Source organism: Macaca thibetana, chromosome 5 (genome assembly GCF_024542745.1).
Source record: "Macaca thibetana thibetana isolate TM-01 chromosome 5, ASM2454274v1, whole genome shotgun sequence".
Lineage (NCBI taxonomy): Eukaryota > Metazoa > Chordata > Mammalia > Primates > Cercopithecidae > Macaca > Macaca thibetana.
The window spans coordinates 116,708,533-116,725,965 of NC_065582.1; the positions used below are offsets into that span (position 1 = coordinate 116,708,533).

At 33.7% G+C, this 17,433-nt stretch overlaps 1 protein-coding gene across 2 annotated transcripts in view; it reads right to left on the reverse strand.

The window, feature by feature from the left end:
* The window catches only part of TECRL (trans-2,3-enoyl-CoA reductase like), a 120,828-nt gene that overhangs the window by 25,608 nt on the left and 77,787 nt on the right, over positions 1-17,433 (reverse strand). For both annotated transcript variants that reach the window (XM_050789886.1, XM_050789888.1), the window contains exons 4-6: positions 16,418-16,521; positions 8,848-8,963; positions 4,401-4,506 (exon numbers count right to left, since the gene is read on the reverse strand). In XM_050789886.1, the coding sequence (XP_050645843.1) occupies positions 4,401-4,506; positions 8,848-8,963; positions 16,418-16,521 (326 nt within the window). The remainder of the gene's footprint in view (positions 1-4,400; positions 4,507-8,847; positions 8,964-16,417; positions 16,522-17,433) is intronic.

Below are 17,433 nucleotides of genomic sequence, written 5' to 3' on the forward strand. Positions count from 1 at the left end.
CTTTGCACAATATAATAGTGAGAGAGAAGCCAGGTAGGGGATAGTTTGGCAGGCAGAGAGGGAGGGTCTCAGGAGAGGGCCAACACCTGTGGACTGTGTGCCTGCACTGCCCCTGTTATGCAGTTAGCAGGAGAAAATATGGTCAAGAAGTTCCTGTTATACCAAGATGTTTGCTCAGAAGGGACTTTCCATCCACCCACAGAGGCACAGACAAGGACCGGGGGTGTCCTAAAATGATCCTGACCACATTATAATGCTATTAGCATTGTGCTTTAACCCTCCCCACTCCATGGGTTTCTCTTAGGCACTCATGAGTAATAACCAAGATGGAGTAGCTATAGCCAACCCTAGGCATGCAGGCATGCACAGATGCAACACTCCTGGGGGGAATTTTACCCCTCCCCTTAGGGTGGACCCCACAAAAGACTTCCTTGCCTTTGCCACATAAAAGACTGAGGACTCAGCCCCATTTCTTACAACCCTATTCTGGTCCCCTGTTGCTGCTGAGAGCACTTCTATTGCTTAATAAATGCTACTCTGCCTTATGCACTCTCCGGTGTCCATGTTCCTTATTCTTCCTAGTCGTGGGACAAGAACTCGGACCTCACTAAACTAAGGAATAAGGAGACAGCAAGATTTTGCGGGATTGCTCGGGATCATGGGCAGGGTGAATAAGAGCAGACTTCTTTACTTCCATTTCCAAGAGCTCTTGGTTCTCTTTATTATATGAAACCAAACAAAGCACTGGACCTCTGTCAGCTAGTTAAGAGTGAACAGCATGGCTGTTGCTCCTACAAGACTCAGAGGACAAGCTTACTGATGAGGACTTTGTCAAAACTTCTTCATCCATGGGTTTTGGCAATGTTCATTCTGTTCTAATCCAGTTTCCTTTCATGAAGCTCTAGCTGTTGTGTGGGACTTAGAAGGATGTCCTGGGGCAACTGAAGGTGTCTGACTGAAGCTACATTTTGGTGTTACGCAAAGGTCCTTGGACTAGTTCCAGTCCCTGACAGCCCATTATGGTGTTGGATAAAGATTTCCAGTATTTTCTATCACATTTTCTTTCTTTTAAGACTATGATGGTTGTTCTCCCTTCTTTATATTCAATGTTATGTATGTTTTTTGCAAGCAGGAGAGATAATATTATTGGGAAAATTGAGTAGCTTGCTTACTCATCAGAAGTGTAACCCAGAACAACGTCACTTTTACCTGTTCTTAGAACAAGGGATATATGAAGATTTAGAGAGTTTCCTTTCTCCTGTCAAGGAGACCGACTGGCACTGTACAGGAGGCTATTTCTCCCTGAGTGACTATTTTCCTCTCCATTTAGGCTGCTTCTTTTTTTCCATGAGAGATGTCAGCAATGCTCAGTAAGCACAGAAGTGTACACTATGCGAGAAATCAATTTTCTTATTCTAGGAGGCTTATTTTGAGGGATGCACACCAAGCCCCAAACTCCTCTCTTTCAAACCTCTGTATGAAAAGGATTTGGACATAAAGTTACAGGCTAACATTCCAAACTTTGTCAAGGTGCCTGATAAGGCAAGGATTTGTTTCTGTGGATCCAGGGGAGCCCTAATTCCCTGGCTACTAGCACACAGAATTAGCCAAGCCAACCCCTACATTTTCAAAGACACCTATTCTTACTCCAAGAATAACAACCCCTGGGCAGGAAGAAGGGACTAGTTTTGGAGGTCGGTCACTTTCATTTCCTTGAATGCTATGATCTGGCTCTGTCCATTACCTATCAGTCAACGGATGCTCCTTAAAGATTTAAGGACACCCACCTCCAGTAATGTTTCTTGCCCCAATTCAATTACTTCAATGTATTTTCCAAGTTTCAAGTGGGAAGCTTTGGGTCTGAAGCCCAAAAGAAGAAATAGATCTGAGGGACCCCAAAGGTAGTCAACACTGGAGAGCTAGGGTGCAGCATAGGTAAGTGTGACTATTCCTACCTTCCAGCCCTCATGGTCTGTTGTTGGAGGTCACACTTGCATCCACAGGTGATGCCTATATAGGTTGTTGGAACCCAGGGGATACAAGGAGGAGGAGAGGAGAAAGGAGATGCCTTTTCTCTCTCTGTCCCACTCCAAGTTCACCCTAAAAGTGGAAGACAGACTAAGGAATGCCTTTTCTCCCCTCTCTTTCCATATGTGTAACAATCCATCGTCAACCTGCACTCCCCTTAATAGCAACCTGGATCATTGGGACTCCTTTTACCCTCAGACTCTAATGTTCACTCTGGGCAAGTCCCAACATCACTCATTTATAGAGGCCTTCCAGAATTTAACCCAGGTATTTAAACTGTTCTAAAAGAACGATATGCTACTCTTAAATCAAACTCTGATGACTGCTGAGAAACAGACAGCCTTGTAAGCAGTAAAGAAATTTGAATATGAGCTTCGTACTCATATAATATCAGAGACAGGAGAAGGCCTTAACCAGTTGGAAAGACAGCAATATCATTGAAGGACCCTAAATAGGATCTTAATGATAATACGGGAGAATGGAGGAATAAGCACTTTCAAATGTGCATACTGGAGGGCTTACCAAAGACTAGAATTAGGACCTTATGAGAATCCCTCTGCCTTTCTTGAACTATACCCTCTCACAGCCTGAAAAAGCCAGAGCAGTTATCTCCCTGTTCCTCCTAATGGTAGTTAGTGTTAACACTCCAGAGTGGGGAATGAGAGAGGAGGTAGATAGGGGCTGATTTGGCAGATAGAGATGGAGGGTCTTGCAAGAGGGACAATGCCTACAAGAACACACCAGTACCACCCATGTTATGTAGCTGGCAGGAGGAAATGTGGTTGAGAACTTCCCCCTATACCAAGATGCTTACTCAGAAGAAACTCTCCAGCACAGGTGCACCCGTGCAGGTGCAGACAAGAACCAAGATGCATACTAAATTGATCCTGATCCTGAACTCATAGTGCCATTAGCATTGTGGCTTAACCTTCCCCCCTCTGCAGGTTTTCGTTTGGTAATAGCCAAGATGGAGTATCTATGGCCAACCCCAGGCATGTGCCGATGCAATAACCCCAGGGGGAAATTTAACCCTCCCCTTAGGGTGTAAGCCACAGAAGACTTCCATGTCTTTGCCACATAAAAGACCCAGAATTCAGCCCCATTTCTGGCAACCCTCTTCAGGTACTCTTTAGCTGCTGAGAGCTTTTCTGTTGTTTAATAAATCCCACTCTGCCCTAACCACTGTCTGGTGACCATGTGTCTTATTCTCCTTGGTTGTGAGACAAGAACTTGGACCTCACTAAACTAAGGCATAAGGAGATGGTAATAGTAGCATTTTACAAATACTATTTTGATATCACTAAGAAAATGCATTTCTTTGCTCCACTTGTACTAATATTAATGGATATTTGTGATATATGTCAAGTTAACTTAATATTTTAGAAAAATTTGATGAGAATTATTTTGTCTAGCAAGTAGTAAATATAAATGAATTACTAAAAATAAAACATAAATTATCAGTTGCATAAGATACACTATAATTTTTCCAACAATTAGTTCATTTATAAAATAAATTATTTGATAATTGATAGTAACACATGTTGATTGACTGGAACGGAAATGACTCGGATTTAGGAGTCGTAGTCTATAATGGTGATCTTGAACTGATTTGATTAATTGTACCATTTTCTATAAAAAAAAAAAAAAAAGCAGGCCTAAATGACTTCTGAGGTCTCAGAATTTCAGAGTTTACTGCTTTATTGCAATGATAACAATAGAATGGCTCTTCTGTTGTAATATTACAAAGCAGATATTTGACAAAAACCAGGAAGTTTTTTTGTACAGACAAACCTTTTTCTGAAAATAGATTTTAAATTGAAAAACAAAATTTAACTTAAATTGAAAATTGAGTTTCAACATGTTGCCTAATGTACTTTTCCATGTCCATATTTTACATTTTTTCTCATGTTTTGGTAGTTATTTGATAGTTGATAACAGTTGCATTCACAATTTCTAGAAGAGCAAAGACACTAGCATCATATTGACAACCGCCACAATAATGGAATATAGTATCACCATTTTCATCCCACACAGATGTATATTTGTAGGAACATTCATATATGATATTCTTCACTTCGAGTGGCACTCAAAGAATCTGAATTCAATGCTTAGTATTACCAAAATTAAAAGATTCTTAGGAGTATCTAGTTTATCTTGTAATATGAGGTAATGACAAATCTTTCTTTAGTGTTTAATTTGAATTAAATATATCATGAAAAAAATGACATTTTAGGAAAGGAATGTTTAAGACATGCTTATACAATTAAACATGAAAATCTAAGTTTTGGAGGGAAACAATGATTAAATATTTTTGCAAAGTTTCCAACATATAAAATGTCTCAATCATTATTAAAAATACAAAGCATCCTCACCGTTATCAAATTTTTCAAAGGTGTGTGTCCTGCAGAAACTTTGTGAACAAATAAGGTTTCCAAAAGGTATCGGATGTAGTGTATACAATGACAGAAACAAGCCAAGCTGGAAAAAAAATAAAACATAATCATGAAAATCCTTTTGAAATTCTGGCTTGTCTCATGCATGGTACATTTTAAATATTTTTTAGTTTAATATTCTAGCTATTAGGAAACATTGTTTCTGGTAGCTAAAACACAAATGCTTGCTTTAATATTTTATTTTCAAAATTTTCAAAATTTAGCAATAAAAATAGCTGTTATAAGAGTCTCCATAAATTTACTTCTGACGACACTAGAAATATTTTATAATACCAGTCATAAACTGTTATGCTCACACCTGTCCCCGGAGTAGGTATAAATATAATAATTGCAAATATGTTCATATCAAACTGCCTCGACTGACACAGACAATTTACAAGTTTTAAAAATATCCAAAGCCTACTTGGAATGCATTTGACATTTTATAATATTCAGAATAACTTTTTAATTGTTTGGTTGTCCTTTAGCAAGCACTAAGATTGAGAAAGTTTAAATTGCATTTTCTGTGCAGTAATAATGTAGCTTTGTGCTTTGTTTTTGTTTTGTTTTTTCCTACCTAATATTATAATATTTTGTCTCTTTGTGTGTTTGTTTGTGTTGTACTCTAAGTTACCACTTCTTCTTATCATTTTTATATAATTATTATCTTAAAAGTAAATGTAAAATGTGATTGATTTACAGCGGTGTATTTTTCTGAATATATTATAAAGAGTGTATTTTTCATTAAAATTTGTACCTATTTTGTTATACATAAAAATGTGAAATCTCAAAACTTTGGTTGCTGTTAAAGAAATCAATACGGATCAAAGATGACATACTTTTTGTTTGTTGTTTGTTTTTGTTTTTAGAGACAGGATCTTGCTATGTTGTTCAGGCTGCAGTGCAGTGGCATGATCATGGCTTAAACTCTCAGGCTCCAGCAATCCTCCCACCTCAGCTTCCTGAGTAACTAGACTATAGGCCCATGCCACCATGCTTGGCTAATTTTTTTTGTATTTTTTTGTAGAAACGGGTTAAACCTTGTTGACCAGGCTAGTCTCAAACTCCTGGGCTCAAGTAATCAACATGCCTGGGGCTCCCAACAGGCTGGGATTACAGGCATGAGACACCACATCCAACTGATGATATACTTTAACCAGTAAAGGTTGAGCATAAAAATCAGCATATCATTTACTCTATATAATAATACAATCAGACATTGAGTTTATTTATAAATTTGGGAGTTGATTTTAGTGGAAATGATTTCTGGTATGACTAGGGGGAATTTAGGAAAAACAAATAATAAACACTAACTTGGTTAAGTCAGCATCAAATTTATCATTATTCATAAATTGATAAAAACAAAAGTTTTCACCTATTATGTAACATAAATGTTTTATGTGGTGGTGATACCTATAAGTATAATGGTAGACAAATTCTGAAAAAGGTGAGAGAACAAGCAATGTGAATATCTGGGGGAAGAGCTTTCTAGAAAGTCAGACAAACAAAAGCAAAAGTCCAGATACAAGAAGCTGCCTTGTGAGTACGAGTACACAGAGTAGGTAAGGAAATTGTTATCTCTACTCATTTTATTGTTCTTTTGTAGAAGTAGTTACAAAAACCCTTGAATAGTAATTTTGTTTTGTTTTATAAAAAAGCAGCAATGTAGCAGAGCCCTAAGTGAGAAATTTTGGTTCAAGCTATGATCTGTCTAAGTTCGTACATTCACTTATTTTACATTATACCATGAGAGCGTAGAAACCCCATAGAATGTACAGCTAGAAACTTAGTTTATATATATGCCACCATGCACATCACTGCATGGTGATGCACCAAGTTTGATTTTCTTTCAAAATATTATTATTCTATTTAATTATGTTTAACTTCCAAACACTGATTCTTTTCTGTTGATTGCTAAATTAACTGTAAAACCATAAATATCCGATTCTTTTTCCGAACCAAAATATTGATAACATCTTATTTATTTTAAATCAAGTAAGGTTCAGGATATGAGGGCACAGCACAGAAAAGCACAGCTTCAACTTTACAAACAGCAAAGGAGGCATGGCACTACACCAGGTTTCTGGTTTCTGTTGAATAAGACAAGGAAATGTTCAGGTAACAGATTCATAAGATACTTGATGCGGATACAGTTCCTACAGGAGATATGCCTTTAGTCCCAGTGTGTGGAGGTTTCTAAGAGATCTGAAGAACTTTGTGGTGGTTGGGTCACATATAGAAATCTGTCTTCTATCTGAACTTAGCAGAAAATTCTTTTGACATTATAATATGATTCAAAGCAATTTTGGAGACAACATTTTAATGTGTTTCAACTGGACGTGGCATTTAAGAATTCATCTTAAAACAACATCATCCTGAATATTAGGTAACAGAAGCCCTGTGGTTATTTTCTAAATCCCTGCTAGATACCTAAATTTCAAAAGTAGTTTGTGTATCAGCTGTGGAATTACTTTATATAAACTTTGCATATTTGTTATTTGGGAACAATGTGGCACAAATACATTCATCACTGAGATACTACCAAGCATGCTGTATTTGTGTTTAAGAATAGTAAGGCTGGTGCAGTGGTGCATGCCTATAATCCCAGCACTTTGGGAGACTGAATCTGGAGGATCCCTTGAGCCCAGGAGCTCAAGAACAGGCTGGGCAACATAATGAGACTTCATCTCTAAAACTTTTTTTTTTTTTTAAAAAAACATTAGCTGGTTGTGACAGTGTACACTTATAGTCTCAGTTACTTGGGGGGCTGAGGTGGGAAGATGGCTTGAACCCTGAAGAGTGAGGCTGAAGTGAGCCATAATTGAACCACTACACTCTAGCCTGGGCTACAGAGCAAGATCCTGTCTCAAAAAAAATAATAATAATAAATGGCAAATATGAGTCAATTCCTTTGAGAATGATACTAAGAGACCATCCTATACATGGTCTCTTTTAGAAATAATTGGTCATTCCTTTCACTTAAGAAAATGTGAAGAGGTACCTTTCGCCATAACTTTAAGTTTATTGAGGCCTCCCCAGCCTTGCGGAACTGTGAGTCAATTAAATCTTTTTTTTTCTTTATAAATTACTCAGTCTTGGGTATTTCGTCATAGCAACATGAGAACAAACTAACACAGTAGCCAATCAGGACAAGAAAGGCTGAAGGACTGTAATTAAAGGTAGGCAAAACTTGATTTGAAGTAAGAAAGTTAGGATGAAATTAGTTCTCTTTTAGCATCCATATGACCTAAATACTTACAATTTGCTTCTTAATTCACTTGGAGTTTATTTAATGCGTAAAATTTGTTCAGGTCTTTTTTTTTTTTTTCCCAACAAATTTCCCTTCCCACATCCCACTATGGCATCCTGAATAAATATTCTCTTTTGGTTTAATTTGGCATTTATTTCTTATAGAGAGAGAGATTTTCACAATATGCTAAACACCACAATTATATAGAATACTTTGTTTATTGCCTTACTCTTTTTTGGTCATACTTCAAAATGGTATTTAATTTTGGATTTTGACTTATAAAAAGTAACTTGTGGCCGGGTGTGGTGGCTCATGCCTGTAATCCCAGCACTTTGGGAGGCCGAGGCGGACGGATCACGAGGTGAGGTCAGGAGATCGATACAACCCTGGCTAACACGGTGAAACCCCGTTCTACTAAAAATACAAAAAAAAAAAAAAAAAAAAAAAAAAAAAAGAAAAGAAAGAAAGAAAGAAAAAGAAAAAAATAGCTGGGTGTAGTGGTGGGCGCCTCTAGTCCTAGCTACTCAGGAGGCTGAGGTAGGAGAATGGCGTGAACGCGGGAGGCGGAGCTTGTGCTTGCAGTAAGCCGAGATCACGCCACTGCACTCCAGCCTGGGTGACAGAGCGAAACTCCGTCTCAAAAAATAATACTACTAATAAAATAAAATAAAATAAATAAAAAGTAACGTGTAAACTTTTTTCTTCCTGTCCATTAGTTAGGTCATTATTTATTTCCTATGCAACATTGCCAAATAAATAAATGTATTTTTAGGGAAGCATTTATATTTTATATCCTATACATGGTCTCTCGATTTTATAATTGTAAACTTCTTTTAATTATATTTCTGAATTTCCCAATTTCTCTTGACAGCTGTGATCATTATTAACATAAAGTACCTCTATTTTAAGGTATATCTAATAGTTTCTAGTTTACAAATCTGGAATCTGCTGTACATACACTATTTGTGGTTATCTAAAATATATTTCCATAAAATTGTATCCACTTTAATCGCATTTACTAACAATCTTTACTAATATTTTACCTGCTTACTAGTTCATCCCCTCCTTAACGTGTATGTTATATGGGTGTGTGTGTGTGTGTGTGTGTGTGTGTGTGTGTGTGTGTGTGTCACTTACTGTACCACCGGGTGGCGTAATCTTCTAGCACTCTCTTTTCCATCATATATACATGGAATCCTCAAATAAAAGAGGAGGTATATTAGCAGAGGTCCTGTGTATTCAGCCAAAAATACCTGAAGATAAAACATGATTTAGATTAAACAATAAAAATAGATGTTTTTAAGGTTCATTTGTGTCTATGAGTATTGGCCTATTGCATAAATTGGTGAAATAGGTGAATTATTTTTTAACTAGATTAGTGATATTGCAAATAACGACTTCCTTGGAAGAACCACGGGGAGAAAGCCTAATACATGTATAGTTAATTTAGAATAAAAATAAATATTGAACCTAATAAACTGGTTTATTTCTTCAGTTATAGTAAAAAGGAGATTTTATTTTAATAAACAAACCATTATTAATGTATTTTCCTGTGTGTTTCCCAGTCCAATACACACTTAATCTTCTGTATAAACTGTCCCTGTCAATAAATTGAATGAGCTAAAGTATCTTTTTTCTTTTTCTCTTTCTTTTCTTCACTACCTTACCCTCCATGGGCCTGTCAGCTTGAATTCATTGATTTGACTCTACTTTGAATGGAAACAATTCAGTCTTCTCTATTAGCAATTTTATACTTTAATTCTAATTAGTCTAGTTGTGTGGTTAAAAGATTTAACTTTTGAGTGCTTGAGCTGAGTGGGGGTAACCGTATTTGTACTATAGAGAGACACTAACAATATTTGGAAAGGTAATTGAAAACAAGACCAAGTGATTGCAAAATATTAATTGGCTAACTGGTCTAAATTTGGTAAATGTTTGATTTTTTAGTGCTAAAATCATGTTAAATTTCCTCTGAAGTATTTAGTCAGAGTAGGGAAAGTAATTTACTTTGGAGTGTTCAAAGAGGAAAAAAAAATACAACTTAACAATAATAAAGTTGACTGCCATTAACTATTTTGTCTTCATCTGCTACCACTTTTTTAAGAAAAAATTTAATTCTGCACCTTTACTCAAAAATGCAGTTAGCTGTGCACATTGGTTAGAAATCATGTTCACATCTCTGTTGAGAAGATTGTTGGAATGAATAATATATATGCATGGTTTCATATATATTCACATACATATATGTGTGTAATTATTTAAAGGTTATATATATATGTAATTACACACAAATACATAAATAATAATTTACACGTGGAGGTTTCTTCAGTTACAATTCTGCCTTTTAGAAATATATATATTTTCTCATGTGCCAAGAAAGATTTGTGTGAGAGAAGTAAAAACAATGCAACTTCTGATCAATTCATTATAAAAAGCAATCTGATAGGAGAGACTGTAGTAATTTATGGCTTACAAAATGCCTCATTATTCAGATATAAAGAAAATGTTTGCCACTTGTGAATGTGTAATGACAGAATGCCAAAACTCTGGAATAATGAAGAGGGTAATTATTTTAGTACAATAAAAATTATAAAATAATTATTTCAACAGCAACTGATCTAGTGAAGTCAAATTTGAGCAAATTCTCTAAGAATACATCAGGAATATAAAATGTTGTGAACAATAGTTAACATGGACCAAGTATCACTCTTTATTAACTTAATAAAAATGCTAACACAGATCTGAAGTTTCTTTGGATGAGAGGAAATTAAACCATAATCTTATCTCAATCATCCCTCAAAAATAATTCAGGAGAGCCTACTAGTATATAAAATATGTTTTAGAAGAATTAATATTTTATAAAGAATATTTTTCTGCTAGAATATGGAGAGTTATGAATAATATGTCCTGAAAGCACTAGAGAATGATAAGTAAATTTTAGACAATGCATTAAAAAAATATTTCAGTGCAAATAGAAGAAAGGAGAAAAGATGATTTATTAATCTTAGAAAGTAATCAGAAAATAGTTCCAGATGAGGAAAACGAGGGCTAGCAGACAAATATTAATATGGTCTTCTGAAAATGGAACTGGTCTTTTCTACTAAATAAGGGGAAGTAAAACAAAATCAAAACCAAATACAATCAACTAAACAGATAAGCAGGCATATACAGACCATGTACATCACAAGAACTTACAAAGACTAGAAACCCCCCCATAATACAAAATTCTACTGAAGATTCTATATTCTAAAGAGGCAGATACACCTTTTTCTTATTTTGAAGATAAACACTATATTGAAATTTCAATTTATTTCCGTTATCAAATCCTGTTTATATTTTCTCTTTCAAAAAGTTAACTGTGTTAAACTAATCTTTTGTTTTGAATACAAAATTCATTATTTGTACTACGCAAGCAAGGAAACTGGGAGTCTTTGAAACCTCAGTGGAATCTTCAATGTGATATATGTATAAATTGAAAAAGGTAATATTCTGCTTAAAAAAAAAATGAAGCTGCAATTGTGAATTGGTTAGAGTCCATGTGCTTAAATTGTGCTTAATGTATTTCATTTTATCTTGAAAAAAAATAGTACTATCATTATTAGGGCATTTTTGGATTTACTATCTCCTTTTCTAAAATTGCTATCAGCAGTTAAAAAAAATGTATATTTTAGAATTGTTGAAAACAAAATAAAGTAGTTTTAACCTTAATCTCCTGAAGATAAGGGTGTTACATAAAGTTTTGGAAGCATTTATCAGTTGTAATACAGCAATAACACTTTGTACTTAAGGAATACTGTTGAAATTAGTATCATGCCAGATAAAGATAGTGTTTTTTTGTGGTTTGTCAAATAAATAACATATAATGGAGATTTCTATTCTAGATAAATCAAACACAAAATACTAATGAGTGTAGTGAGAAAAACTGATCAAAATATTTTAAAAAGTTTTTTTCAGTCTTCAGAGATTTAATATCATTGAGGAATTAGAAGGTCAATAATTTTGAAATGGGGAATCCAGAGAGGAGATTGAACCTTGCATATGAAGCCTCATATAAGCCTGATAAGAAGAACAGATTTTTGATGGGGCCTGGGAATGAAAAAACAAAAACAGTTGTTCATCGTCTCCAGAGGATGAAGGTGGCCTCATAAAACTGTCTCCACAGATTCTAAAACTCACCCTAAAATCATTTCAATTATTGATTGGATCAAAATGACTTGGATCCAATAATGCAATTCATTCATTTGGAAGATGTTAACTTATCTTTGAAAGAAGATAAAAATCACCTAGATGTCAGTTATCATTAAAATTTTTCACATAAATTTTCTGCATTTAGAAATATGCAGGTATACAAACACTAAACAGACTGTGAGCAAAACCAAGAGAAATAGCAAAAATAAAAATATTGAAGATGCGCACGACAGGAATACCAGACACAAACTTTAACAAAAACTATCTTTTATGTCTTAAAATAAATGAAAGATAAGGTTGAGATTTTCAGATATGTAAAATCTTTGAAAAGAAAAATAATGAAATGTAATATAAAATTTAAAAGAAGAATTTAAAGAGAATAATGGACAAGCAACACTTGAATAGATAATGGTAGCTAATTTTTCAAATTATATGCATGTATGTTTGTGCGCATGAATACACTAAACCACCAGCTTAGATAAAACTAAAGCAAGATAAATAAAAATATAATTATAATTGTGTATATCATAGTCAAATTACTGATAACAAAACCAAACAAGAATTGTTTAGAAAAGACACATTACTTTCAAAGGAGTAAAGCTGACTTTTCAACAGAAACAATGGAATTCAGAAATTAAAACAATAAAATATTGTAAAATTAAGAAAAGAGAACTGCCAACGTAAACTTATTTTTATGTAAAAATGTTCTTTAACGATAAAAGTTAATAAGGACATGTTAAGATAAACAAGAATGGAGATAATTCATCAATGACAGAACTACAATAAAACACTAAAGATGTTTTTCAGGGAGAAGGATACCAGATGTAAGCTCAACATTAGAAGAAATAACTAAATTGCAGCAAAAAGGATAAGTCTAAAGGATAAGGTATTTGTTAGATAAAATTTTAGTAATGTTTTTGCATATAACGTATATAGAAAATTATATTATAACAAAACCATGAAAAATGAGTCAGGAGGAGCTCAAATATAAAGTCATTCAACTTTATATTCAATATTTATGAAATATTTTTACATTAGTAAAATCAAATATAAAAATGTATATTAGCATTTAATATCTCAAGGTTACACTCTGTAATATCTTTGATAACCCCTAGAATTAGTAAAATAGAAGACATAAATACCAAAATAACACAAAGGTAATAGAAAAGAGAGCATGACAATTCAAAATACGGTGAGAAAAAAAGACAAAAAAGGGTTATAGAACACATAAGACAAATTGAAGAAAATTAGATTTAGAGATTTAAAATGTGGAATTTACAATACAAATAGACTATCATTAAAGTGTAAAACATAAAACTATTAAACTCATAAGAAAACACAGGAGAGAAACTCCAGGACATAGAACTAGTTGAAGGATTCTTATATATGAAAGCAAAAGTGTAATCTTTAAAAGAAAACCTTGCTAAATTAGACTGCATTAAAATAGAAAACAATTCTTTCAGTGAAAAGTTCTGTTAAGATGATGAAAAGACAAGCTAAAGAATAAGAGAAAATATTTCCAAACCACATATACAAGGAGTCGTTTCTAAATTATATGAAGAATTCTCAAAACTCAACACTGTGTCCCAGATAAATTTTTTAAAAGTTCATACAAATACCTCTAATATTCATTGCAGGTTTATTTGCAATAGCAAAATACTAAAAAACACCCAAATGTAATTCAAAGAGTAAATGATTAAACAAAGCCCATTACATCCATATAACTGAATACTACTCACCAATGTAAAAGAACCAATTATCGATACAAACAAAAATCAGGATGGATTTCAAGGACACTATGCTTACAGAAAAATAAACATCAATCTCAAAATATTGTTTAAATCATTTTATAGAGCATTTTCCATATGACAAAAAGAGGGAGATGAAGAACATGTCAGTGGTTACTTCAGGATAGGAAAAAGTATGTGTAAGTATGCAAAGATAACATGAAGAAGTTCCTTCTTAAGGATGAAGCAATTCTCTATCTTGACATTGGTGTTAGATACATGACCTTATACAAGGGATAAATTGCATAGAATTACACGTTAACACATACACACATGAATTAATACAAAAATGGTGAAAACTGCAAAACTTGAATTAATCAACAGTATTCATATAATTAGAATTGTTGTATTATCATATTAATCCTTTATCTTAAAGTTTTTAGTAAGTTAAATGAGGCAGGATTTTTCTCAATATTTTGTAACACACTGTTGGTTGGAGAAAAATATTAACATCTTAATTTTAACCTTGTTAAATTAAATAGATTATTTCCCCAAAAATCTATGAAATGTTTTATTATAGGAACAGATTTTCATATTTTTCAATGTACAAGAAAGTCATATGTGGTAAAACATTACTTTTGTTGTATAGTTTAGTGGATACAAAATGGGTGTAATTGCAATGTAATGTGTATATTTTTAGCATTTAACAGAGCTGACTCGTTTGGAGCGAAAGAATGTGTGATCCATGGGATTGATTTAAAAATATCTAGCCTATTTGCAGAGTTCTCTTTGTCACATAAATGATTTTCCTCTCAAATAAACTATAATTTTCTAGTACAATTGCCAAATAATTCCACTTTAGTGTGTTTTCTTCTCAGTGCTCATGCAAGTGATGAAGTTGAAATTTCTAATGATTTAATGGTTTAATGCTGCTCACCCTGACACAATTTCTGTAAACAGAGTTCCCTTTTTGTCATAAATGTGGACAAAGACCCTGTGAATATTTTAACCTTTGAAGACCAAACACTCTTTTCTAAAATCTCTTTAAGCAAAGGTCTGTAGACATTACATTTAAGTACAGTATTAAAACTTTATTTGCAAATGCATGCATCTTCTATAGGTTGTTTTCTAAACATTAAAATATGCTTCACAAGAATTCATAAGATTCTAAACTCAATCTTTAGTGGTACAAATTAGTACTCAAAAGTTCAATATACTTTGGAAAATAAATCAACAATTTAGTGAAAACATAAAATAGAACTAATTAATTACACAGAAAATATATCTTAAAAGGAATGATTGTTAGACAATATTAACAGATGTAGCAATATTTTAATTAATAAATTTAAAATTAAATTTGTGTTAGATTAAAATTAACAATTAAATATTAATGTATAAATTGTCATACCTTCGTAATACTTACAAAAATCGTTGTTTAATTGTAAAGAAACAGCGCAAATCACTATGAATGGTAATGTCAATTGTTAATTGTGGCAAAAATAAAAGTCATTTTGAATAGAAAAAGATTAAAGGTAATCACAGATATGGAGTGGAATGTAACTGCAAAGAAAAACTTTCATAGTTTAAATAATACAAATAACAGAAGTTTAATGTAATTGAAAGAAAAGGAGCTCACTATTCTTTGTATATCAAAACTATTTATTAATTCTCTCACTGCCTCTGTTACTAAATATCATATTAACATTTCCTTTTGCTGTTGAAGCTATTCCATTGATGTATTCTATTACCCATGAGTGTTTCAATACTGTGCACTAGTAGCAAGTATTTTCACTGCCTCTTAACCCTCCATGTATTTTCAATGTAGTCCTCATTCTTCTAATGCCATTTTCAAATATCATAATTTTAACACCTGCTATTTTCCTCCAAAAACAGCCAAAAGAACATTTTCACAGGCTGAAAGAAGTTTACTTTTTCATAGTCAGTTGCCAAAAGTTTGTTTCTCTGACTGAGAATCTCCTTTTTAACTGTATATTCTATACTCTTCTCTCCAGTGTCAAAAGAGTCTGTGATGTCCCTAGATTACTAGAAGGAAAAGGTAAAGAGATACCATGTAAATAACAAAGCATAGGCAGAGCAGATGAAACTAGCCCAATAGTCCCATAGACAGTTCTTTTTGGATAAATGTAGAAATTGGCCCTTATTACTGTTAAAGTTTGAAACTTGTATCTGTTCTACCTAAGTTCATTCCTCAGGAAAGAACCTTCAGCCCTCTCAAAAGAGTATCAAAGAACTGAAACTCATCACATCACCCCACCAGATGCCTCCTTGTCCCTCCCTAGTACCTGTTTTCTTACACATTGTTACATTTCTTCACTGCTGTATAAATCCCTAGTTTTAGTCAGGCAGATGGATTTGAGACTGAGTTCCTAGCTCCTCTGTTGCAGCATCCAAATTAAGCCTTCTTCCTTGGCAGTACTTGTCATCACTGTCATTGGCTTTCTGTGCAGTTAGCAGCAGGACCTAGACCGAACTCCTGGTATTTTGGTAACAAAGTTGAAGCTCCCAGTCATAGAGTGGATTGACACTTAAAACAACAACAACAACAACAACAACAAAAACAGAATTCATCTTTGTTTTTCAAAACTGTGGTTTTCTATTGCTCCAATACTTGAGTAGACCTTTGGCCACTGGTCATAGTAAGAATAGAAAATTTAAAATACCATTCAGTACATTTTGTTTCGCTATGAGTTTATTTGATAGAAATAGTCTGTCAATGAATTACTTAGAGCAAAATGTGAAGCATGTATGTTACATTTCAAATTGACACTTACTGTGGTCCAGCTGACTTGTTGACCTAGATCTGTAGCATACAGTGTGACAATGGAGGAAGCTGCAATACTTTGAATGGTAATGTAGTCCTTCAAAAAAGGCCCACCTAAAATAAAAACAACAAGAAAATGTTACTTTAATACAATTTCTTAGCATAATGATAAATAATTTCTTAATGTAAAATCAGTAAAAGCTAACAATTAATTTAATATGGAAATTACAATGTAAAATAAATCTTCGAAGTAAAACAAAATGTGAACAATGCCATTTTATAACATATATCTAGCAACTTATCAAATGCACAGTGGTTTCCCAATATCATCTAACCAAAATTTAGACTACCATTAGTTACTATCTTATTATTTCTGAGAACATGTCATATTAGGGCCTAAACAAATAACATACAGGATTTTTTTAAAGTATAATTTTAGGATGGGTGTGAAGGCTCCCATCGGTAATCTCAACATTTTGTCGAGCTGAGGTGAGCAGATCGCTTGAGCCCAGGAGTTCCAGCCATCTTGGTGACATGGCAAAACCCTGTCTCTACAAAAAAAAAAAAGAAAAAAATTAGCCAGCCTTGGTGCTGTGTGCCTGTAGACCCAGCAATTCAGGCGACTGAGGTGGAAGGATTGCTTGAGCCAGGGAGGTCAAGGCTGCAGTGAACTGTGATCGCTTCACTGCACTCCAGTCTGGGCGACAAAGTGAGACCCTGCCTCAAAATGAAAACAAAACAAAACAACAAAAAGTATAATTTTGAGTGTTAGTACAACGACATCTCAACTTATTTCTAAATGATTTTATAATAGTATAAATTAGAGGTGGATAGATGAATGGTCCCTCCAAAACACCAGGAGAATGGCATAATTTATCTTTTTAAAATATATTCTGGATGCTGTGTGAAAAGTAGAAAGAAGGGAAGCGAGGTGATTATTTAGGAGACATTCAAACTTAATCCAGCTGGAGCTGATCTTTTGTTGGGATTAAGGTAGTATTGGTGAAAATGTTAAAATGTATCAAT